At 47.1% G+C, this 24,833-nt stretch overlaps 2 protein-coding genes across 5 annotated transcripts in view; one reads left to right on the plus strand and one right to left on the minus strand.

The window, feature by feature from the left end:
* The window catches only part of LOC139580381 (serine/threonine-protein kinase LMTK1-like), a 153,720-nt gene extending 136,733 nt beyond the window's left edge, over positions 1-16,987 (plus strand). For both annotated transcript variants that reach the window (XM_071409000.1, XM_071409001.1), the window contains 4 exons: positions 485-4,137; positions 8,897-9,020; positions 9,780-10,013; positions 10,129-16,987. In XM_071409000.1, coding sequence (XP_071265101.1) covers positions 485-4,137; positions 8,897-9,020; positions 9,780-10,013; positions 10,129-10,160 — 4,043 coding nt within the window. In that variant the 3' untranslated portion in view covers positions 10,161-16,987. The remainder of the gene's footprint in view (positions 1-484; positions 4,138-8,896; positions 9,021-9,779; positions 10,014-10,128) is intronic.
* LOC139580382 (BAR/IMD domain-containing adapter protein 2-like) overlaps positions 15,051-24,833 on the minus strand; it is a 136,311-nt gene continuing 126,528 nt past the window's right edge. For 2 of the 3 annotated variants that reach the window (XM_071409002.1, XM_071409005.1), the window contains one exon: positions 15,051-18,315. In XM_071409002.1, the coding sequence (XP_071265103.1) occupies positions 18,216-18,315 (100 nt within the window). In that variant the 3' untranslated portion in view covers positions 15,051-18,215. Of the gene's footprint in view, positions 18,316-18,748; positions 18,803-24,833 lie in introns of all 3 variants that reach the window. The other variant, XM_071409004.1, reaches the window with a different exon arrangement.

Genomic DNA, 24,833 nt, shown 5'->3' on the forward strand with positions numbered 1-24,833 from the left:
GATGAGTAGATATGGTTGTCCTTGTTCAAGAGAGCCATTGAACTGGTCTCCATGATGTCCCTCTATACAAGGACATTACAGGATATCTGGGTCTAGTATTATCCCTGGCTTTGTAAAGACCACAGCCTGACGGGAGCCCTACTTCCTTGTCCAATTGTGGTTCCCACCCTTGAAGGTGCTATGAATTCTTGGATAGTGTAGTTTGCTTACAACCAGGAAAAGTAGATGGCCCGTTTCTACTGGTGAGATGCAGAAATGCTGATATTTGTACTGAGAATATTCTAGATTTTTACGACACATTATACAGTATGTTAATAACATATTAATGGATATTACAGAGAAAGAGCAGCGGTACAATTTCCCATTAAGCTCTGCTGCTGTTTGATGTAAAATGTCCCCTTGGGAATTAACAAAGTATCTGTCTGTCTGTCTGTCTGTCTGTCTGTCTGTCTGTCTGTCTGTCTGTCTGTCTGTCTGTCTCCAGACCTCCCCTCCTCCTTCCCTCTGCTGGAGCAGTTTTCTGGATGTGACGGTTACCACAGCGAATCAGGAGATGATATACTGACCGTGACAGAGACCAGCCACGGTCTGAACTTCCAGTACAAGTGGGAGCAGACCCAGGCGGGGATCGGGGCGGAGCAGCCTTACCACCACGCTGCCTCATCCTCCAGCGGTACCCTGGGGGTCGTCAACCACCACTGTCAGGACCTATACTACCCAGGTGGAATGGTGGGGGACAGTGGTGGGGTGGAGATGGAGGGTCTCACTCTGGGAGTGTCCCCTTCCTACTATGAGCACAAGACGATGCATGTTTCTGGGGTCGGGATGGTGCCGGTGCTCAGCGCCCGTAGTCCTTCAGTGAGCTCTGAGTACTACATCCGCATGGAGGAGCCTGACTACACCATGTGCTCCTACAGCCCAGACTACCAGGGCAGCCACGGGAGCTTCCTGACCGGCAGTGGCAGTGCAGACTCAGGGGAGTGTATGATGGGGATGGGTCCCCCCCAGGCCCACTCCAAACCTGTAGACTCCTACTGGTCAGCAGACGTCTGTAAAGATAGGGGTGTTGGAGCGTATGACTCGGACATCTCCCTGACAATGGAGCCCCATGTCTCTGACTCCAGCCCCCTGAGACCATGGGAGGCTGGTCACTACGTCTCCTACAAGGACCGGGACGGGGGGTACTACTACGAACACTCACCTCCCATGGGCATTGGCCACCACATGGGTCTGGGGATGGACCAGCATTACCTGATGGGGCGGGAACACTCTCACCCCAAGCCCCATCTGGAGAGCTGGGGGTCCCGTAGCCTGCGTCAGGCCCTGGGAGAACTGGACAACCCTCTGGGGATATCTCCCTCCATCAGCACCCATCTCCAGGATGGTGGTCCTCCTTTTGGGGTAGGCGACCCCTACTTGGAGACACCCCAGGGCACAGGCTCCATCATCGGGGGGAGTAGCGTCACTGGCGGCTACTATGACACGATGGGTTCTCTGAGGACAACCATGCCGACCATGCCAGACCACGGCCACTCAGTCAGCATCACTATGGCGTCGGAAGAAGCCCTCTTCATTTGTCACCGGGACAGCGACCCGGATGAAGAAGAGGAGGATATATTCTCAGAGAGGCTGAGGAGAAGCAGTAGTAACCTCTCCAACCCCTCCGCTAATGACAACAGTCTAGGCCTGGGTCTAAGCCTTGGCCGTAGTGGACAGGCTGGCTGTAGACAACTACAGGATCCCTATGAAGACTTCCACTACTCTATGCCCACTACCGACATAGAGGACTCATGGCCTGAAGAGCACTGCCTGACCTTCCGCTCCTCTGTCTCTGCTGCAGTTAAACCCATAGACTACGTGGAGGCTACAGCGGCTTCGGCTAATGACAGCGGCTGTCTAGTCCTGGGGAACCATCATGCCCTGGTCACTTCAGGGGACGCCTGTAATGCCTACATCTATTTGTGCCACGAGGGGGAGGGGGAGAGGGAGGTAGAGCCGCAACCCATCGAGTGCTGCCACTCTCATTTCGTCGACCCCCTCACAGGCTTAGTGGTGCGGAACTACACACGGGACGACTACAGCAATAAGATTGTAGAGATACCCAACAACGAGGAAGAGAGTGTGAATCTGTCGCCAGCACCGGGAGGTCCTAAACCAATCCTAACGCACAACACTAAGACCAGCACAACCCCTCTAAACCACTCTGGGCAATATGTTGACATCACTATGGACGATACCCTTTCAATAGACCATAAGGAAGAGGTTAGTACGGAAGACAAAGGGGTTCTCACAGACCCTAAACCAGAGGGTGTGACTCCGACTAAGATTCTGACCCTCTCCTCAGTGAATGTTCCTGACCTAGTCCCCATGGTCGAGCAAGAGTCAGAGCTGAGCCATACGTTAGACAGCGGCTTAGACAGAGAGAACTGCTCCAGCATTAGTCTAGTGGACATCTCCGACTGCTACACCGACGACGATGAAGATGATGACATCACCGACTCGACCTCAGAGATCTTCGCTGACGAGACGTCGGTTGGGGACCCTAACGCCTCCCCTCCCCTGGCCCGTCCCCTCAAGTCCCTGCAGAAGCAGGTGGGAACCCCCAATTCCATGGCCTCCATGGACCTGATACCTTCAGCAGTCGGCTCCACCTGCAAAGCTTTCAGCCCCTCCTCCAGCTCCTCCCACCCATCTAGCTCCTCCCCCAAAGCAATGGACAGCGGGTACGACACAGAGAACAATGAGAGCCCAGAGTTCGTCCCCAAGGAGCCCCACAACGAGCCTCGGGGCCATGAGACATTCACCCAGCCACTGGGGGAGTCTGTCCTGGACACCAGCCTGGATGAGGAGGGGGAGGAGGGGGGGGAGGAGGCTGAGGTGGCCCCACTGGATGATGAGGATGAACCGACCCTGGATGAAGATGTGCTTCTAGCAGCCTCACAGACCACAGACAAAGAGAAGGGTCTGACCCCACTCAGTGAGAAGAACCCTTACAGGGACTCTGCCTACTTCTCTGACAATGAGAACGAACGTCTTTCCAGGGATGAGGGGGGTGACGAAAATGTAGAAGTGGAGGAGGGAGAAGTGGAAGAGAGGCTGACAGAGAAGAGGGAACTCAGCCCTCTTCAGATAGAGGATGAAGAAGAGGAGGGAGAAGTGGAAGAGAGGCTGACAGAGAAGAGGGAACTCAACCCTCTTCAGATAGAGGAGGAGGAAGGGGAGGGAGAAGTGGAAGAGAGACTGACAGAGAAGAGGGAACTCAGCCCTCTTCAGATAGAGGAGGAAGAAGAGGAGAGAGTGGAGACCTCAGCTCTTCTTCTGGAGGAGAGTGAAGACCCAGAGATGGAAGGATGCCTGACAGAAGAGTGCACCCAGGATGAAGGGCTAGAGCTGGGGCTAGAGCTAGAGCTGGCCTCCATTCTCTCTGGAGAAGTAGAGGCAGGGTCAGAAGGATGGCCTACCCAGGAGAAACCCTCTTCTCTGGGAGACTGGGCTGCAGAGGTGGTGGGGGCTATGGAGGAAGCCCTGGGTGAACTCCAGAGGAGCACTGAAACCAACTCTGGTACCAAGGAGGAAGAGGATGAAGGAGAGCAAAGGGACATGGAGGACTCATCTGAAGCCTTAGAAACAGCAGACGTCCTAGAAGAAGCATTTACCAAAATGCCAGAGACCCTCGAGAAGGACGATAATGACGAAGAGAACAGTCCTCCCGCACGGCGTCGACGCTTCTCCTTCTCTCCTCCCCCTCCCTCCACCCCTCCTCTCTCCTCTCCTCCCCCTCCCTCCACCCCTTCTCCTCCTCTCCCCCCGATGACTCCCCCTCTGGGCCGGCAGTTGCCCATGGATGGGGGGGAGGCAGACGAGGAGGACGGAGATGGTGACTTCGATGACAGTGAGTCAGACGAGGAGCTGAGCAGTTACAGTGTTCAGGGGGAGCAGAGTGGAGGGGAGGAGAGCGGGGAGGAGAACCATGCTGTACCGATTGTGGTGAGCGACTGCAGCGATGCTCATAACCTACGTAGTCTACTGAAGATGCCCACCCCGCTCACCGCCGAGTTGCTCGCCGATGACCTGCTGGAACGCAAGAAGAAAGTGGTGTCCTTTTTTGATGACGTCACCGTTTACCTGTTTGACCAGGTGAGTAGGGGTAGTGGTAGTAGTGGTAGTAGTGGTAGTGGTGGTAGTGGTAGTAGTGGTAATTGTTGTGGTGGTGGTAGTAGTGGTAATTGTTGTGATGGTGGTAGTAGTGGTAGGAGTGGTAATTGTGGTGGTCGTAGTGGTGGTAGTGGTGGTGGTGGTGGTAGTGATGATGGTGGTAGTTGTAGTGATGGTGGTGGCAGTGGTAGTGGTGGTGGTTGTGGTGGTAGTGATGGTAGTGGTAGTGGTGGTGGTAGTGATGGTAGTGATGGTGGTGGTGGTGGTGGTGGTGGTGGTGGTGGTGGTGGTGGTGGTGGTAGTGGTGGTGGTGGTAGTAGTGGTGATGGTAGTGGTGGTAGTGATGATGGTGGTGGTAGTGGTGGTAGTGATGGTAGTGGTGGTAGATGTAGTGGTGGTGGTGGTAGGGGTAGTGGTAGTGGTAGTGGTAGTAGTGGTAGTGGTAGTAGTGGTAGTGGTAGTAGTGGTAGTGGTGGTAGATGTAGTGGTGGTAGTGGTGGTGGTGGTGGTGGTAGATGTAGTGGTGGTGGTGGTGGTAGTGGTGGTGGTAGTAGTGGTGGTGGATGTAGTGGTGGTGGTAGTGATAAAAGTGATGGCGTAGTGGTAGTGGTAGTAGTGGTGGTAGAAGTAGTGGTGGTAGATGTAGTGGTAGTGGTCGTGGTAGTGGTGGTGGTAGTGGTAGTAGTAGTGGTAGTGGTGGTGGTAGTGGTGGTTGTTGTAGTATTAGTGGTGGTGATGGTGGTAGTGGTTGTAGTGGTAGTGGTGGTGGTGGTGGTGGTGATATTGGTGGTAGTAGTAGTGGTGGCAGTGTGGTGGTAGTGGTGGTGATAGTGGTGTTAGTAGTTTTGGCGGTATTGGTGGTGGCGATAGTTGTGTTAGTTGTAGTGGTAAAAGTGGTGGTAGTGGTAAAAGTGGTGGTGGTGTGGTAAAAGTGGTGGTAGTGGTGGTGGTGGTGGTGGTGGTGGTGATGGTGGTGGTAGTGGTGGTGGTGGTGGTGGTAGTGGTGGTAGTGGTAGTGATAAAAGTGGTGGTGGTAGTGGTGGTGGTGGTGGTGGTGGTGGTAGTGGTGGTGGTGCGGGTAGTGGTAGTGGTGGTAGTGAAAGTGGTGGTGGTAGTGGTGGTGGTGGTAGTGGTAAAAGTGGCTGTAGTGGTAGTGGTGGTGGTGGTGGTAGCTGTAGTTTTAGTAGTGGTAGTGGTGGTAGTGTTAGTGGTGGTAGTGGTAGTGGTGGTGGTGGTAGTTGTGGTTTTAGTAGTGGTAGTGGTGGTGGTGGTAGCTGTCACTCACAGATTAAGTGAAACAAGTTAAAGGGTAGTTGCTGCATTACGGTACTTCACTGCTTTTCTCATTAAATCTAATTCACAGACATGATATTGGAGAAATAAGGTATTTGTTGTTCCTGAGTAACTTGAATTAAACTAGACATACTACTGAACTGTATATATACAGTTGAAGTCGAAAGTGTACATACACTTAGGTTGGAGTCATTAAAACTAGTTTTTAACCCACTTCACAAATTTATTTTCGTAGTGGTGGTGGTAGTGGTGGTGGTGGTGGTGGTAGTGGTGGTGGTGGTAGTGGTGGTGGTGGTAGTGGTGGTGGTAGTGGTAGTGGTAGTGGTGGTAGTGGTGGTGGTGGTAGTGGTGGTGGTGGTGGTGGTAGTGGTAGTAGTGGTAGTATTCGTGGTGGTAGTTGTGGTTTTAGTAGTGGTAGTGGTGATGGTAGTGGTGGTGGTAGTAGTGGTGGTAGTGGTGGTGGTAGTGGTAGTGGTGGTGGTAGTGGTGGTTTTAGTAGTGTTAGTGGTGGTAGTATTCGTGGTGGTAGTTGTGGTAGTGGTGGTGGTAGTGGTAGTAGTGGTAGTGGTAGTGGTGGTAGTAGTGGTAGTGGTGGTAGTATTCGTGGTGGTAGTGGTGGTAGTTGTGGTGGTGGTAGTGGTGGTAGTGGTGGTGGTGGTGGTAGTGGTAGTGGTACTGGTGGTAGTGGTGGTAGTATTCGTGGTGGTAGTGGTGGTAGTTGTGGTGGTGGTAGTGGTGGTAGTGGTGATGGTAGTGGTAGTGGTGGTGGTGGTAGTATTCGTGGTGGTAGTTGTGGTTTTAGTAGTGGTAGTGGTGGTAGTGGTAGTGTTAGTGGTGGTAGTGGTAGTGGTGGTAGTGGTAGTGGTGGTAGAGGTAGTGTTAGTGGGGGTGGTGTTAGTTGTGGTTTTAGTAGTGGTAGTGGTGGTAGTGATAGTGGTGGTGGTGGTGGTAGTGGTAGTGGTAGTAGTGGTAGTGGGGGTGGTGGTAGTTGTAGTTTTAGTAGTGGTAGTGGTAGTGGTGGTAGTGTTAGTGGTGGTAGTGGTAGTGGTGGTGGTGGTAGTTGTGGTTTTAGTAGTGGTAGTGGTGGTGGTGGTAGCTGTCACTCACAGATTAAGTGAAACAAGTTAAAGGGTAGTTGCTGCATTACGGTACTTCACTGCTTTTCTCATTAAATCTAATTCACAGACATGATATTGGAGAAATAAGGTATTTGTTGTTCCTGAGTAACTTGAATTAAACTAGACATACTACTGAACTGTATATATATAGTTGAAGTCGAAAGTTTACATACACTTAGGTTGGAGTCATTAAAACTAGTTTTTAACCCACTTCACAAATTTCTTGTTAACAAACTATAGTTTTGGCAAGTCGGTTAGGACATCTACTTTGTGCATGACACAAGTCATTTTTCCAACAATTGTTTACAGACAGATTATTTCACTTATAATTCACTGTATCACAATTCCAGTGGATCAGAAGTTTACATACACTAGGTTGACTGTGCCTTTAGAAGCTTCTGATGGTCTAATTGACATAATTTGAGTCAATTGGAGGTGGTCCTGTGGATGTATTTCACCATGCGACCACGCAGCCGTCATACCGCTCAGGAAGGAGACGCATTCTGTCTCTTAGAGATGAATGTACTGAAAATCCATCCCAGAACAACAGCAAAGGACCTTGTGCAGATGCTGGAGGAAACAGGTACAAAAGTATCTATGTCCACAGTAAAACGAGTCCTTTATCAACATAACCTGAAAGGCCGCTCAGCAAGGAAGAAGCCACTGCTCCAAAACCGCCATAAAAAAAGCTAGACAGCAGTTTGCAACTGCACATGGGGACAAAGATCGTACTTTTTTGGAGAAATGTCCAACAAAAACAAAAATTTTAACAATTAAACAGTTAAACAATTTAAAGGCAATGCTACCAAATACTAATTGAGTATATGTAAACTTCTGACCCACTGGGAATGTGGTGAAAGAAATAAAAGCTGAAATAAATAATTCTCTCTACTATTATTCTGACACTTCACATTCTTAAAATAAAGTGGGGATCCTAACTGACCTAAGACAATACATTTTTACCAAGAATAAATGTCAGGTATTGTGAAAAACTGAGTTTAAATGTATTTGGCTAAGGTGTATGTAAACTTCCGACTTCAACTGTACACTACATGACCAAAAGTATGTGGACAGCTGCTCGTGTAATCTCATTCCATAATCATGGGCATTAATATGGAGTTGGTCCCCCCTTTGAAGCTATGACAGCCTCCACTCTGCTGGGATCGCTATCCACTTGATTTTGAAACATTGCTGTGGGGACTTGCTTCCATTCAGCACAAGAGCATTAGTGAGGTCAGGCACTGATTATGGGCGATTAGGCCTGGTTCGCAGTTGGCATTCCAATTCATCCCAAAGGTGTTCGATGGGGTTGAGGTCAGGGCTCTGTGCAGGCCAGTCAAGTACTTCCACACCGATCTCAATACACAATTTCTGTATGCTTTGTACACGGGGGCATTGTCATGCTCAAACAGGAAGGGCGTTCCCCAAACTGTTGCCACAAAGTTGGAAGCACAAAATCATCTAGAATGTCATTGGATGCTGTACCATTAAGATGTCCCTTCATTGGAACTAAGGGGCCTTGCCCAAACCATAAAAAACAGCCCCAGACCATTATTCCTCCTCCACCAAATTTTACAGTTGGCACTATGCATTGGGGCAGGTAGCCTTTTCCTGGAATCCGCCAAACCCAGATGTGTCCGTCGTATGCTGCCAGATGGTGAAGTGTGATTCATCACTCCAGTGTTTGGAAACGTGTTTTCACTGCTCCAGAGTCCAATGTCGGCGAGCTTTACACCACTCCAGCCGACACTTGGCATTGCACATGGTGATCTTCGGCTTGTATGCGGCTGCTCGGCCATAGAAACCCATTTCATGAAGCTCCCAAGGAACAGTTATTGTGCTGACTATGCCTCCAGAGGCAGTTTGGAACTTGGTAGTGAGAGTTGCAGCCGAGGACAGACGATTTTTACGCGCTACGCGCTTCAACACTCCGCGGTCCCGTTTTGTAAGCTTGTGTGGCCTACCACTTCCCGGCTGAGCCGTTGTTGCTCCTAGACATTTCCACATTACAATAAAAGCACTTACAGTTGACCGGGGCAGCTCTAGCAGGGCAGAAATTTGATGACCTGACTTGTTGGAAAGGTGGCATCCTATGACGGTGCCACGTTGAAAGTGACTGACCTCTTCAGTAAGGCCATTCTACTGCCAATGTTTGTATATGGAGATTGCATGGCTGTGTGCTTGATTTTATACACCTGTCCACAACGAGTGTTGTTGAAATATCCGAATCCAGTAATTTGATGGGGTGTCCACATAGTTTTGTATATATACTGTATATTAATTTGAAATGAACACTAGCCATAGCTGTAACCTGTACCGTCCATTTCCAGCAGAGTCCCACTAAAGAGCTGGCTGAGCATGGTTTCTCTCCAGGGACTGAGACCAGCGGACAGGGTTCACTGGTCAAACAACCAACCTCTGATGACTCCTCTGATGGAAACATCTCAGAAGAGAGTAAGTACACTAGTCCAGAGTCCACTACTTAAATTGAAACATTGATTGAAGTCAATCGGCATTTAATTTCACAATCAATCTCAGATCTATGAGTTTAGATGTGTAAAATATAATAGGCAGATATATCAAAACTGCTCTCTTTTCCTTTCTCCCTTCCTCTTTCTCGCTCGCTCGCTGTCTCTCTCTCTTCTCCCTCTCTCCCTTTCTCTTCCCTTCTCCCTTCCTCTCTCTTGCTCTTCCTCTCTCTCTCGCTATCTCTCTTCCCTTATCCCTTCCTCTCTCTCTCTCTCCCCTTCTCCCTTCCTCTCTCTCTTGCTCTTCCTCTCTCTCTCTTCCCTTCTCCCTTCCTCTCTCTCTCCCTTCCTCTCTTGCTCTTGCTCTTGCTCTTCCTCTCTCTCTCTCTCTCTCTCTCTCTCTCTCTCTCTCTCTCTCTCTCTCTCTCTCTCTCTCTCTCTCTCTTCCCTTCTCCCTTCCTCTCTCTCTCTCTTCCCTTCTCCCTTCCTCGTTCTCTCTCTCTCTTCCCTTCTCCCTTCCTCTCTCTCTTGCTCTCTCTCTTCCCTTCTCCCTTCCTCTTCCTCCCTCTCTATCTCTCTTCCTTTGTACCTACCTACCTACCTACCTACCTACCTACCTACCTACCTACCTACCTCCATCTCTCTCCCTTTCTCCCTTCCTCTCTCTCTTTTCCTTCACCTACCTACATACCTACCTAACACTCTCTCTCTCTCGCTCTCTCTCTCTCTCTCCCTCTCTCTTCAGGTGCAGGGTATGAGTGGGAGGATGACTTCCCCCTGTCGCCCATTCCCACTTCCTCATCCAAGATGGCTGCCTCCTCCTCAGGCTCATCCCCTTCCGCACCCAGCCTGCCCTCCACCTCCAAGGCCCCGGAGTCCAAACCAGCAGTGCAGTACTCCCGCTTCACAGTCTCCCCTAGCCACGTGTCTCGCTTCTCCATTACACACGTCTCTGACTCTGACGTGGACTCTGGTCCAGGTGGGTCCTGGTGTTTTCATTTAAATTGACAGTGCACAAACACTTCTTGAGGATAACTAATTGTATGGATTTTACATAGTGGACAATGACACGTTCTGTCTGTCTGTCTGTGCAGGGAGCAGTGAGGATGGAGACAGAGTATTATAGAACCACAGCCACCCAGAAACTGCAGGAACTGCACCATATAAACATGTCTGAGCCTCTAAACATGACTTTTGTTTAGTGCTTTTTTGGACATCAGCTTTCTGAAAAGACAGTGCCTAATTGTTTATGGACACTTTATGAATGGAGTCTGTAAAAGGGATGTGAAAGCAGAGAATCAACACCTATGAGAATATATAAAATACTATATGATGATAATATACACATACACCGAAGAATATTTATGTTATCAAAATAACTTGTATGAAGGTGAAGACTTATGTTGCATTCAACATATTTTTGTGAAGAACGAGAAACTTTAGAACAAACGTGTAACTTGTTTGCCACCACAGACACTCATTATCAGCATGTTATAGAGAACCACACAACGTTACCGCTTGTTACGTGGAAGACAGACGATCATTTTTATTGATCAGCTGTTTTAACATGGACATCAAAACAGAAGACACAATTTACAGAACATCCCTCTCAGAGAAGAAGGGAGTGAAAAGCAATGAAGAAAAGGACACAATGAAGGTTTTTTTCATCAAATATTCGGTGTTTGAAAGTGACTGTACCAAGAGCATATTTTTGAGACATTAGTTAACTCGTCATCATAAAATATAAACGAAATATCACAAATAATGATTGAAGGAGAATTTTGTAATTCTACTGTTTTCTCAAAGGAGTCGGACCACCACTGTATACGGGCCATATGATTTCCACCAATACGGGTGCCAGAGTCAGTATTCCCCTCCATCTGTCAGTATGGGTCACTGTTCCCCTCTATCTGTCAGTATGGGTCACTATACCCCTCCATCTGTCAGTATGGGTCACTGTTCCCCTCCATCTGTCAGTATGGGTCACTGTTCCCCTCCATCTGTCAGTATGGGTCACTATTCCCCTCCATCTGTCAGTATGGGTCACTGTTCCCCTCCATCTGTCAGTATGGGTCACTATTCCCCTCCATCTGTCAGTATGGGTCACTGTTCCCCTCCATCTGTCAGTATGGGTCACTATTCCCCTCCATCTGTCAGTATGGGTCACTGTTCCCCTCCATCTGTCAGTATGGGTCACTATTCCCCTCCATCTGTCAGTATGGGTCACTATTCCCTCCATCTGTCAGTATGGGTCACTATTCCCCTCCATCTGTCAGTATGGGTCACTATTCCCCTCCATCTGTCAGTATGGGTCACTGTTCCCCTCCATCTGTCAGTATGGGTCAGTATTCCTCTCCATCTGTCAGTATGGGTCACTGTTCCCCTCCATCTGTCAGTATGGGTCACTATTCCCCTCCATCTGTCATTAGGGGTCACTGTTCCCCTCCATCTGTCAGTATGGGTCACTGTTCACCTCCATCTGTCAGTATGGGTCACTATTCCCCTCCATCTGTCAGTATGGGTCACTATTCCCCTCCATTTGTCAGTATGGGTCACTATTTCCCTCCATCTGTCAGTATGGGTCACTATTCCCCTCCATCTGTCAGTATGGGTCACTATTCCCCTCCATCTGTCAGTATGGGTCACTATTCCCCTCCATCTGTCAGTATGGGTCACTATTCCCCTCCATCGGTCAGTATTGGTCACTCTTCCCCTCCATCTGTCAGTATGGGTCACTATTCCCCTCCATCTGTCAGTATGGGTCACTAATCCCCTCCATCTGTCAGTATGGCTCAGTATTCTCCTCCATCTGTCAGTATGGGTCAGTATTCCCCTCCATCTGTCAGTATGGGTCACTATTCCCCTCCATCTGTCAGTATGGGTCACTATTCCCCTCCATCTGTCAGTATGGGTCACTATTCCCCTCCATCTGTCAGTATGGGTCACTATTCCCCTCCATCTGTCAGTATGGGTCACTATTCCCTCCATCTGTCCGTATGGGTCACTATTCCCCTCCATCTGTCAGTATGGGTCAGTATTCCCCTCCATCTGTCAGTATGGGTCACTATTCCCCTCCATCTGTCAGTATGGGTCACTATTCCCCTCCATCTGTCAGTATGGGTCACTATTCCCCTCCATCTGTCAGTATGGGTCACTATTTCCCTCCATCTGTCAGTATGGGTCACCATTTCCCTCCATCTGTCAGTATGGGTCACTATTCCCCTCCATCTGTCAGTATGGGTCACTATTCCCCTCCATCTGTCATTTTGGGTCACTATTCCCCTCCATTTGTCAGTATGCGTCACCATTTCCCTCCATTTGTCAGTATGGGTCACTATTTCCCTCCATCTGTCAGTATGGGTCACTATTCCCCTCCATCTGTCAGTATGGGTCACTATTCCCCTCCATCTGTCAGTATGGGTCACTATTCCCCTCCATCTGTCAGTATGGGTCACTATTCCCCTCCATCGGTCAGTATTGGTCACTCTTCCCCTCCATCTGTCAGTATGGGTCACTAATCCCCTCCATCTGTCAGTATGGCTCAGTATTCTCCTCCATCTGTCAGTATGGGTCAGTATTCCCCTCCATCTGTCAGTATGGGTCACTATTCCCCTCCATCTGTCAGTATGGGTCACTATTCCCCTCCATCTGTCAGTATGGGTCACTATTCCCCTCCATCTGTCAGTATGGGTCACTATTCCCCTCCATCTGTCAGTATGGGTCACTATTCCCTCCATCTGTCCGTATGGGTCACTATTCCCCTCCATCTGTCAGTATGGGTCAGTATTCCCCTCCATCTGTCAGTATGGGTCACTATTCCCCTCCATCTGTCAGTATGGGTCACTATTCCCCTCCATCTGTCAGTATGGGTCACTATTCCCCTCCATCTGTCAGTATGGGTCACTATTTCCCTCCATCTGTCAGTATGGGTCACTATTCCCCTCCATCTGTCAGTATGGGTCACTATTCCCCTCCATCTGTCATTTTGGGTCACTATTCCCCTCCATTTGTCAGTATGCGTCACCATTTCCCTCCATCTGTCAATATGGGTCACTGTTCCCCTCCATCTGTCATTAGGGGTCACTGTTCCCCTCCATCTGTCAGTATGGGTCACTATTCCCCTCCATCTGTCAATATGGGTCACTGTTCCCCTCCATCTGTCAGTATGGGTCACTATTCCCCTCCATCTGTCAATATGGGTCACTATTCCCCTCCATCTGTCAGTATGGGTCACTGTTCCCCTCCATCTGTCAGTATGGGTCACTTTTCCCCTCCATCTGTCAGTATGGGTCACTCTTTCCCTCCATCTGTCAGTATGGGTCACTATTCCCCTCCATCTGTCAGTATGGGTCACTATTTCCCTCCATCTGTCAGTATGGGTCAGTATTTCCCTCCATCTGTCAGTATGGGTCACTATTCCCCTCCATCTGTCAGTATGGGTCACTGTTCCCCTCCATCTGTCAGTATGGGTCACTATTTCCCTCCATCTGTCAGTATGGGTCACTATTTCCCTCCATCTGTCAGTATGGGTCACTATTCCCCTCCATCTGTCCGTATGGGTCACTATTCCCCTCCATCTGTCAGTATGGGTCACTATTTCCCTCCATCTGTCAGTATGGGTCACCATTTCCCTCCATCTGTCAGTATGGGTCACTATTCCCCTCCATCTGTCAGTATGGGTCACTATTCCCCTCCATCTGTCAGTATGGGTCACTATTCCCCTCCATCTGTCAATATGGGTCACTATTCCCCTCCATCTGTCAGTATGGGTCACTGTTCCCCTCCATCTGTCAGTATGGGTCACTTTTCCCCTCCATCTGTCAGTATGGGTCACTCTTTCCCTCCATCTGTCAGTATGGGTCACTATTCCCCTCCATCTGTCAGTATGGGTCACTCTTTCCCTCCATCTGTCAGTATGGGTCAGTATTTCCCTCCATCTGTCAGTATGGGTCACTATTCCCCTCCATCTGTCAGTATGGGTCACTGTTCCCCTCCATCTGTCAGTATGGGTCACTATTTCCCTCCATCTGTCAGTATGGGTCACTATTTCCCTCCATCTGTCAGTATGGGTCACTATTCCCCTCCATCTGTCAGTATGGGTCACTATTCCCCTCCATCTGTCAGTATGGGTCACTATTTCCCTCCATCTGTCAGTATGGGTCAGTATTTCCCTCCATCTGTCAGTATGGGTCACTATTCCCCTCCATCTGTCAGTGTGAGTCACTATTCCCCTCCCACTGATGGCCTGTGGCGTTATCATTAGTGCACACTAACAAACAGGCACAGAACGTTTTGCAACGCAAATGAGAGTTTATATCGGACATATTCAGCTATGCCCTTCTTCGTTTCGTTTATTTTACAGACATCCCTGGACCTAAGCTATTGTGTCAATCCACCAAGTCAGTTTTGAGGGAATATCATTGATGACTTAATGAATAAATGCTTTTTTAGGACTTGAAATTCATGTGCTATGCATGCAGATAGTGGTGGTAAAACACAGCTTATGTTGGTTTCGGTCTTATCCCCAGTTGAGGGTAGCTGCCTGTCCTTACCCTCAGAGTTGATCTTCACTGCACCACATACTGTGTAATATGTCTGCTACTCTTGAGGTGAACATCCTTTGTGATACGATCAAATAACTTGTACATTTTTGATTCCGATTCTGAAAATGGAACTGCAGTACAAGTACAACAAGCGTAGAAATACCATAGATACAGTAGCATATCATTTTTTTATAGGAAACCTTTGATGAAATATTCACTTTTAAGAAATATGAAACCTTAAAATGCAACTTAAAGAATGGAAGAACAAACAAATGATTTTTAAGTGGCTTCGGTAACATGTTGAAGATGAAATAATCAAATGACTGTTGGAAGACTACAGAACTGAGATCTGGTTTAGTCTTAATGTATTGTGATCAGCTGTGTGGTCAAGGGGTTGTTGATGTAACATGGGTTAGTCAGTGTATTGTTTTCACGATTTTAACAATTAGAAAATACACTTTTGACTTTGCTATGTATGTGAACATGTGTTTGCTATAGAAATGAAAAAGGGATGGATGTGGTTGTAACATAGAACGCATACAGTCCAATCAGCCTGCTATACCAGCCTGGTAAGCCAATCACTGTAGCATGGTCTCAGGTCCGTTTGTACCCTCTTGCCTACTCCAATGACCATACTGTAGGTTGGCAAGACAGTACAAACTGATCTGGGACCAGGCTAATATCACTCTAGTCTTTAGCCTCAAAGAACCAGGTTGTTAATTCAGTTCAAAACATAGATATGGAATTTCATAGATTCTATTTCTTTGTTTTAAAGATCGACTCTGGTCTCCATGCAGTAAGTGTGTTCTGCTTAGTGTTTGTTAGCCTTTCTAGGGATTTACTATTCTGTAATAGTTTAGCATCCATAGATCCATCTAGAGCGCTGACTGTATGGACTATTTTTGTATCTCAAAAAAGAAAAATTACATTTAAGAATATCAAGAAATTACCTGGAATTTACCTGGAAGTGAGAGTTAAAAGTACATGTATTGATGTTTTATTGTTGCCAAAGATAAGTATTTAATGAAGTATTGGGGCCAATAGGAACATCGGATATTTGATCTAGATTGTTTTAACCCACTAGTGGTGAGACTACAGCCTGGGTGCCAGTCTGTTTGTGCCATCATGCCACGCCTGGTGCCCAGGCTAGTGAGACGAAAGGGATGTGATGATGAGCAATGTTAGGCCTTGCCCTGGTCGTGATTTAAACGAACAGGACTAGTTTAGGGATGCTGTCAGTAAGATGTGTCCTGGTTGTGATTTAAACATGACTAGTTTAGGGATGCTGTCAGTAAGATGTGTCCTGGTCGTGATTTAAACAAACATGACTAGTTTAGGGATGCTGTCAGTAAGATGTGTCCTGGTCGTGATTTAAACAAACAGGACTAGTTTATGGATGCTGTCAATAAGATGTGTCCTGGTCGTGATTTAAATATGACTAGTTTATGGATGCTGTCAATAAGATGTGTCCTGGTCGTGATTTAAATATGACTAGTTTAGGGATGCTGTCATTAAGATGTGTTCTGGTCGTGATTTACACAAACAGGACTAGTTTAGGGATCTGTCAGTAAGATGTGTCCTGGTCGTGATTTAAACGAACATGACTAGTTTAGGGATGCTGTCAGTAACATGTGTCCTGGTCGTGATTTAAATATGACTAGTTTAGGGAAGCTGTCAGTAAGATGTGTCCTGGCCGTGATTTAATCAAACAGGACTAGTTTATGGATGCTGTCAGTAAGATGTGTCCTGGTCGTGATTTAAACATGACTAGTTTAGGGATCTGTCAGTAAGATGTGGCCTGGTTGTGATTTAAACATGACTAGTTTAGGGATGCTGTCAGTAAGATGTGTCCTGGTTGTGATTTAAACATGACTAGTTTATGGATGCTGTCAGTAAGATGTGTCCTGGTCGTGATTTAAACAAACAGGACTAGTTTAGGGATGCTGTCAGTAAGATGTGTCCTGGTTGTGATTTAAACATGACTAGTTTAGGGATGCTGTCAGTAAGATGTGTCCTGGTCGTGATTTAAACAAACAGGACTAGTTTAGGGATGCTGTCAGTAAGATGTGTCCTGGTTGTGATTTAAACATGACTAGTTTAGGGATGCTGTCAGTAAGATGTGTCCTGGTCGTGATTAAAACAAACAGGACTAGTATGGGGACCCTGTCAGTAAGATGTGTCCTGGTCGTGATTAAAACAAACATGACTAGTTTAGGGATGCTGTCAGTAAGATGTGTCCTGGTCGTGATTAAAACAAACAGGACTAGTTTAGGGATGCTGTCAGTAAGATGTGTCCTGGTCGTGATTTAAACAAACATGACTAGTTTATGGATGCTGTCAGCAAGATATGCCCCACCCCACTCTACTTCCTGTACGTTATGAAATATAAATAAAGTGTTTTACACATCAATGTGTGTCTCGTGTATTTCTTGGAGCACAAACAAACACCCAGGAATGAGCTTATTATTATTTCTTCTTGCACAGTATAAACACACTGGTAATATACGGATACACTCTGCAATGTGTTATTTTCCCTATATGTCATACAGCAAATTCAGTGCGTCTTTCTATACATTGTAGATTGATTTACAGACAAATGAAACTGGTTGAGAACTACATACATATAGAAACGGGTACAAAATACAACAGGAATATCTATTTTAAGGTACAAATCCTTTGTCTTATGTAGTAATGGCATGACAGAAGAACAATAGGATTATTGTTTGTATGCAGTTAATATGCAGTTGTATGCAGTTAATATATTGTTTGTATGCATGAATTCTTAATCCTATTGTTCTGCTGTCATTTACAATATGTATATAACACGGAAAATAATCTATATAGAATGCTATAACTTTGTGTATTGTGTATAGTATTGAACTTTTCTTTCTCTCTGTCCTAAGACCGAGACTCCAGTAGAACATTGGGGTCCCAGTAGAACCCAGACTCCAGTAGAACGTTGGGGTCCCAGTAGAACCCAGACTCCAGTAGAACGTTGGGGTCCCAGTAGAACCCAGACTCCAGTAGAACGTTGGGGTCCCAGTAGAACCCAGACTCCAGTAGAATGTTTTTACACACAGCCAGCCTGTTTATTCTCCGTAATATAGGCCCTTTGAAATATAGAAAATACTTTACTTTGTGACAAATGTATTGCTCACACAAACTAAAGATATTCCCACCAAATCTTACAAATCCCAACTGGCATTAAGTAACATACTGTATGACCAGATCATAGAACTAGAACCCCAAATTAATATAGATCAAACAACGACATCTTCTTAAACTTAATGTATGCATAAATCATTATCTGTAACAAATAACAGAATAAGCTACAATTTCCTGCATACAGTATGTAACAGTTTTCAAATGCTTTAATTTTATTGAAGATACAGTCCAAGGCTAGTTGGGCTTGAATGCTATGGATAGTTTAGTTAGACAGGTTCAGTCATCATAGGTCCTGCTAAAACTAAATGTCAAAGGCAGTACATCATCTACAGTACTTGAGAAAGATCAATCCTGTGTGTGCTTGGATTTTTCCAGCAGAATCAGGGTTTTTCTCTTCCAATTGGCTGGCTAAATATAGCTGTGCCTCACAGCAACCAATCAGAACCAAGGATAACAGGAAGTAGAGCATGGAGCTAATAGAGGATTGGAGGAGGAGATTGGTCATGGTCAGAGATGAGAGGCCTGGGTTGGTCCTCAGTGACCTGGGCTGGTTTCTCCTTTGGCGGGGGGACCCTGTAGGGACAGGAGAGATGAAAAATGGGAAGTGGGGACCAACAGTTATTAACACCCAGGATTACAGAGCAGAGAATCATCACTTTTACTGCAGCAAGAGAGTGAGTTTGGAGCTGCCTCTGATTGAAGATGGGTTAAGGGTGAAATGAGACTGATGTGTGAACAAGGCAAGCAGTCATGCTACAAAATAAAATCAGCAGAGAATGAAGATTTGGTTATTCTGTTCAGAACGTTCATACAGTCATGCACAGGGTACCATTTCAGACCCAGGCTATGGACCCTCATGAAACCAGACTAGCCAATGACAGTGACTAGTCGAGTTAGATAGTGAACGTAAGAAAGACCAAGTTGAGGTGAGAGGTGAGAGGAAGCCAGTGAATTAATGCGTGATAGGTTGGCTGAATGGCAACAGGTGCCTCATCTTGTCACTTACGACGGGGTCCTGCTGACTCAAAAGCGGTCAAACTGTTCACTCAAAAGCCTCACACTGAAAGGTAAACAGAGTCCTATGGTGTGAACATTCATGTCCATCTCAAAGAATACATAAATAATGTCACTTATCATTGTAATGTGTCACTTCTTAGTAAACTAACCATAGCCACAGTACTCATAAACATACATATTTATCACACTACACTTTTACATTTGATTAAACACATTCTTTACATATAACCAATGAATCTGCCATAGACAGTAAAACATATTCAAAAGTATTTTTCAAAAACCCCAACCAATGTAAATAATACAAAAGTTAGAGAATTATGTCATTCTCTAAAGCATGTTACTCCCCAGAATGCAATTTGTTCAGTACAACAAAACAAAAGAACCAACAAAAGAACCAACATAAAAAAATCACACAAGTATGCAGGCATACACAAACAGGCATATGACACATACACACAAACATTACACAAATCACACAGAGTACTGTACAGACAGACACCAGTTAAATGGCACTACAATACCCGTTGCAGGTCAGGGCTCACAGGTCAGGTTTACATGCAGTTGGGAGAAGTACCTGTTTGTGAGCAGTAAGAAGAACTAGCTGGCTGGCTGGGGTATGGTGGTGGATCAGGAGAGAAGCAGTATAATATACTGTAGCCTACAGCGGTATGGTGGTGGATCAGTATAACTACTGTACTGTAGCCTACAGCGGTATGATGGTGGATCAGTATAACTACTGTAGCCTACAGCGGTATGGTGGTGGATCAGTATAACTACTGTACTGTAGCCTACAGCGGTATGGTGGTGGATCAGTATAACTACTGTACTGTAGCCTACAGCGGTATGGTGGTGGATCAGTATAACTACTGTACTGTAGCCTACAGCGGTATGGTGGTGGATCAGTATAACTACTGTACTGTAGCCTACAGCGGTATGGTGGTGGATCAGGAGAGAAGCAGTATAATATACTGTAGCCTACAGCGGTATGGTGGTGGATCAGTATAACTACTGTAGCCTACAGCGGTATGGTGGTGGATCAGTATAACTACTGTACTGTAGCCTACAGCGGTATGGTGGTGGATTTTTTATTTATTTTTATTTCACCTTTATTTAACCAGGTAGGCTAGTTGAGAACAAGTTCTCATTTGCAACTGCGACCTGGCCAAGATAAAGCATAGCAGTGTGAACAGACAACACAGAGTTACACATGGAGTAAACAATAAACAAGTCAATAACATGGTAGAAAAAAGAGAATCTATATACAATGTGTGCAAAAGGCATGAGGTAGGCAATAAAGCGAATAATTACAATTTAGCAGATTAACACTGGAGTGATAAATCATCAGATGATCATGTGCAAGAAGAGATACTGGTGTGCAAAAGAGCAGAAAAGTAAATAAATAAAAGCAGTATGGGGGGTGAGGTAGGTAAATTGGGTGGGTAGTTTACAGATGGACTATGTACAGCTGCAGCGATCGGTTAGCTGCTCGGATAGCAGATTTTTAAAGTTGTTGAGGGAGATAAAAGTCTCCAACTTCAGAGATTTTTGCAATTCGTTCCAGTCGCAGGCAGCAGAGAACTGGAAGGAAAGGCGTCCAAATGAGGTTTTGGCTTTAGGGATGATCAGTGAGATACACCTGCTGGAGCGCGTGTTGCGGGTGGGTGTAGCCATCGTGACCAGTGAACTGAGATAAGGCGGCACTTTACCTAGCATAGCCTTGTAGATGACCTGGAGCCAGTGGGTCTGACGACGAACATGTAGCGAGGGCCAGCCGACTAGGGCATACAGGTCGCAGTGGTGGGTCGTATAAGGTGCTTTAGTAACAAAACGGATGGCACTGTGATAAACTGCATCCAGTTTGCTGAGTAGAGTATTGGAAGCTATTTTGTAGATGACATCGCCGAAGTCGAGGATCGGTAGGATAGTCAGTTTTACTAGGGTAAGTTTGGCGGCGTGAGTGAAGGAGGCTTTGTTGCGGAATAGAAAGCCGATTCTTGCTTTGATTTTGGATTGGAGATGTTTGATATGAGTCTGGAAGGAGAGTTTGCAGTCTAGCCAGACACCTAGGTACTTATAGATGTCCACATATTCTAGGTCGGAACCGTCCAGGGTGGTGATGCTAGTCGGGCGTGCGGGTGCAGGCAGCGAACGGTTGAAAAGCATGCATTTGGTTTTACTAGCGTTTAAGAGCAGTTGGAGGCCACGGAAGGAGTGTTGTATGGCATTGAAGCTCGTTTGGAGGTTAGATAGCACAGTGTCCAAGGAAGGGCCGGAAGTATATAGAATGGTGTCGTCTGCGTAGAGGTGGATCAGGGAATCGCCCGCAGCAAGAGCAACATCATTGATGTATACAGAGAAAAGAGTCGGCCCGAGAATTGAACCCTGTGGTACCCCCATAGAGACTGCCAGAGGACCGGACAACATGCCCTCCGATTTGACACACTGAACTCTGTCTGCAAAGTAGTTGGTGAACCAGGCAAGGCAGTCATTAGAAAAACCGAGGCTACTGAGTCTGCCGATAAGAATATGGTGATTGACAGAGTCGAAAGCCTTGGCCAGGTCGATGAAGACGGCTGCACAGTAATGTCTTTTATCGATGGCGGTTATGATATCGTTTAGTACCTTGAGCGTGGCTGAGGTGCACCCGTGACCGGCTCGGAAACCGGATTGCACAGCGGAGAAGGTACGGTGGGATTCGAGATGGTCAGTGATCTGTTTGTTGACTTGGCTTTCGAAGACCTTAGATAGGCAGGGCAGGATGGATATAGGTCTGTAACAGTTTGGGTCCAGGGTGTCTCCCCCTTTGAAGAGGGGGATGACCGCGGCAGCTTTCCAATCCTTGGGGATCTCAGATGATACGAAGGAGAGGTTGAACAGGCTGGTGATAGGGGGTGCGACAATGGCGGCGGACAGTTTCAGAAATAGGGGGTCCAGATTGTCAAGCCCAGCTGATTTGTATGGGTCCAGGTTTTCCAGCTCTTTCAGAACATCTGCTATCTGGATTTGGGTAAAGGAGAAGCTGGGGAGGCTTGGGCGAGTAGCAGCGGGGGGGGGCGGGGCTGTTGGCCAAGGTTGGAGTCGCCAGGAGGAAGGCATGGCCAGCCATTGAGAAATGCTTGTTGAAGTCTTCGATTATCACGGATTTATCGGTGGTGACCGTGTTACCTAGCCTCAGTGCAGTGGGCAGCTGGGAGGAGGTGCTCTTGTTCTCCATGGACTTTACAGTATCCCAGAACTTTTTGGAGTTAGAGCTACAGGATGCAAATTTCTGCTTGAAAAAGCTGGCCTTTGCTTTCCTGACTGACTGCGTGTATTGGTTCCTGACTTCCCTGAACAGTTGCATATCGCGGGGGCTCTTCGATGCTATTGCAGTTCGCCACAGGATGTTTTTGTGCTGGTCGAGGGCAGTCAGGTCTGGAGTGAACCAAGGGCTATATCTGTTCTTGGTTCTGCATTTTTTGAACGGAGCATGCTTGTCTAATATGGTGAGGAAGTAACATTTAAAGAATGACCAGGCATCCTCAACTGACGGGATGAGGTCAATATCCTTCCAGGGTACCCGGGCCAGGTCGATTAGAAAGGCCTGCTCGCAGAAGTGTTTTAGGGAGCGTTTGACAGTGATGAGGGGTGGTCGTTTGACCGCGGACCCGTGGCGGATACAGGCAATGAGGCAGTGATCGCTGAGATCTTGATTGAAGACAGCAGAGGTGTATTTGGAGGGCAGGTTGGTCAGGATAATGTCTATTAGGGTGCCCATGTTTACGGATTTAGGGTTGTACCTGGTGGGTTCCTTGATGATTTGTGTGAGATTGAGGGCATCAAGCTTGGATTGTAGGACTGCCGGGGTGTTAAGCATATCCCAGTTTAGGTCACCTAACAGAACAAACTCTGAAGCTAGATGTGGAGCGATCAATTCACAGATGGTGTCCAGGGCACAGCTGGGAGCTGAGGGGGGTCGGTAGCAGGCGGCAACAGTGAGAGACTTATTTCTGGAGAGATTAATTTTTAAAATTAGAAGTTCGAACTGTTTGGGCATAGACCTGGAAAGTATGACAGAACTTTGCAGGCTATCTCTGCAGTAGATTGCAACTCCTCCCCCTTTGGCAGTTCTATCTTGACGGAAAGTGTTATAGTTGGGTATGGAAATCTCAGAATTTTTGGTGGCCTTCCTAAGCCAGGATTCGGACACGGCAAGGACATCAGGGTTGGCAGAGTGTGCTAAAGCGGTGAGTAAGGCAAACTTAGGGAGGGGGCTTCTGATGTTGACATGCATGAGGCCAAGGCTTTTTCGATCACAGAAGTCAACAAATGAGGGTGACTGGGGACATGCAGGGCCTGGGTTTACCTCCACATCACCCGAGGAACAGAGGAGTAGTAGGATGAGGGTGCGGCTAAAGGCTATCAAAACTGGTCGCCTAGAGCGTTGGGGACAAAGAATAAAAGGAGCAGATTTATGGGCGTGGTAGAATAGATTCTGGGCATAATGTGCAGACAGGGGTATGGTGGGGCGTGGGTACAGCGGAGGCAAGCCCAGGCACTGGGTGATGATAAGAGAGGTTGTGTCTCTGGACATGCTGGTCTCAATGGGTGAGGTCACCGCATGTGTGGGGGGTGGGACCAAGGAGGTATCAGAGGTACGGAGAGTGGAACTACAGGGTCCATTGCAAACCAAAACAATGATAATGATAACTAGCCTGAACAACAGTATGCAAGGCATATTGATATTTGAGAGAGACATACAATAAGGCATAAAGTGATTGCAGGTCTTGATTGGGAGAGCTAGCTAAAACAACAGGTAAGATAACAGCAGCAATAACAGGGTGCTAGTCTAACACAGCAACAGCAGGTAAAAATGGCGACGACTAGGCAGAGAGGGTCGGATTAACTACACACAGATCCTGAGTTAAAGCACAGAGCCGACAGATAAAACACAAATAAACAGAATGGAGTACCGTGAATTAATGGACAGTCAAGCATGCATCAGCTATGTAGCCAAGTGATCATAGTGTCCAGGGGGCAGCCGTAGATGGAGCAGGGAGGCCTCCACTAAGCTAGCACGCGGCGTTTAAAGTTAGTAGCCCGGGGGGTGGTCTGCTCAGACGGAGGGGGTCTGCTCAGACGTGGTCGTGTCGACAGAGAATCCAAGCCAGATGGCGATGGCGAAAGAGAGGTTGTGAATTGTAGATCTGTGTTTGCTAACTGGTGCTAGCTTCGTGGCAGTGGCGCTAGCTGCGCTAGCCGCAAGCTAGCTGTGAGGATCAGAAGCAGTGGCTCAGGGATTACGGCAGGAATCCGGCGTTGTTGTCAAGAGACAGTCCGATGCTGGTAAATTGGTGAGTAATATCCAGGCTAATAACAGGGCTGGTGTCTGTGCAGAAGGTAAAAGCTACTAGCAGCGGCAAAAAAATGGCTAAATTAGCTTGTAGCTGGTATTGTAGCCCAAGAATTCGCTGGTAGACCTCTTCAGCTAGCCGGCAGATGGGCCTAGCTCGAGGCTAGCTCAAGGCTAACTGGTGCTTGCTTCGGGACAGAGGTGTTAGCCAGTAGTAGCCACTCGGTTGCAGCTAGCTAGCTGTGATGATACGGTGTAATTGTCCAGAGCTTGCGTCAGGAATCCGGTGATGCGGTAGAGAAAAAGCAGTCCTATATGCTCTGGGTTGATATCGCGCTTGCAGACTGGCAGGTATTGGCCCGGTATTGAAGCTGGCTGTGTCCGAGTTGAGGGTGAAGACCGCAGCAGTGGCTAACTGACTACTAGCTAGTAGCTAGTTATCTGGCTAGCTTCTGATTGGGGTTACGGTTCTAAAGTATAAAAAAAATAGCAGGTTCGTACCACATTGGGTGAGGCGGAATGTAGGAATGTATATTCAGTTCCTAGATGGAAAGTGAAATTAAAATATATACGAAATGTATACGAAAAATACGAAGACTATTTACACGGGACAGGACAAGGACAAAGACACGTCCGACTGCTACGCCATCTTGGATTGTATGTATAACTACTGTACTGTAGCCTACAGCGGTATGGTGGTGGATCAGTATAACTACTGTAGCCTACAGCGGTATGGTGGTGG

This window comes from Salvelinus alpinus, chromosome 7, assembly GCF_045679555.1.
Source record: "Salvelinus alpinus chromosome 7, SLU_Salpinus.1, whole genome shotgun sequence".
Classification (NCBI taxonomy): Eukaryota; Metazoa; Chordata; class Actinopteri; order Salmoniformes; family Salmonidae; genus Salvelinus; species Salvelinus alpinus.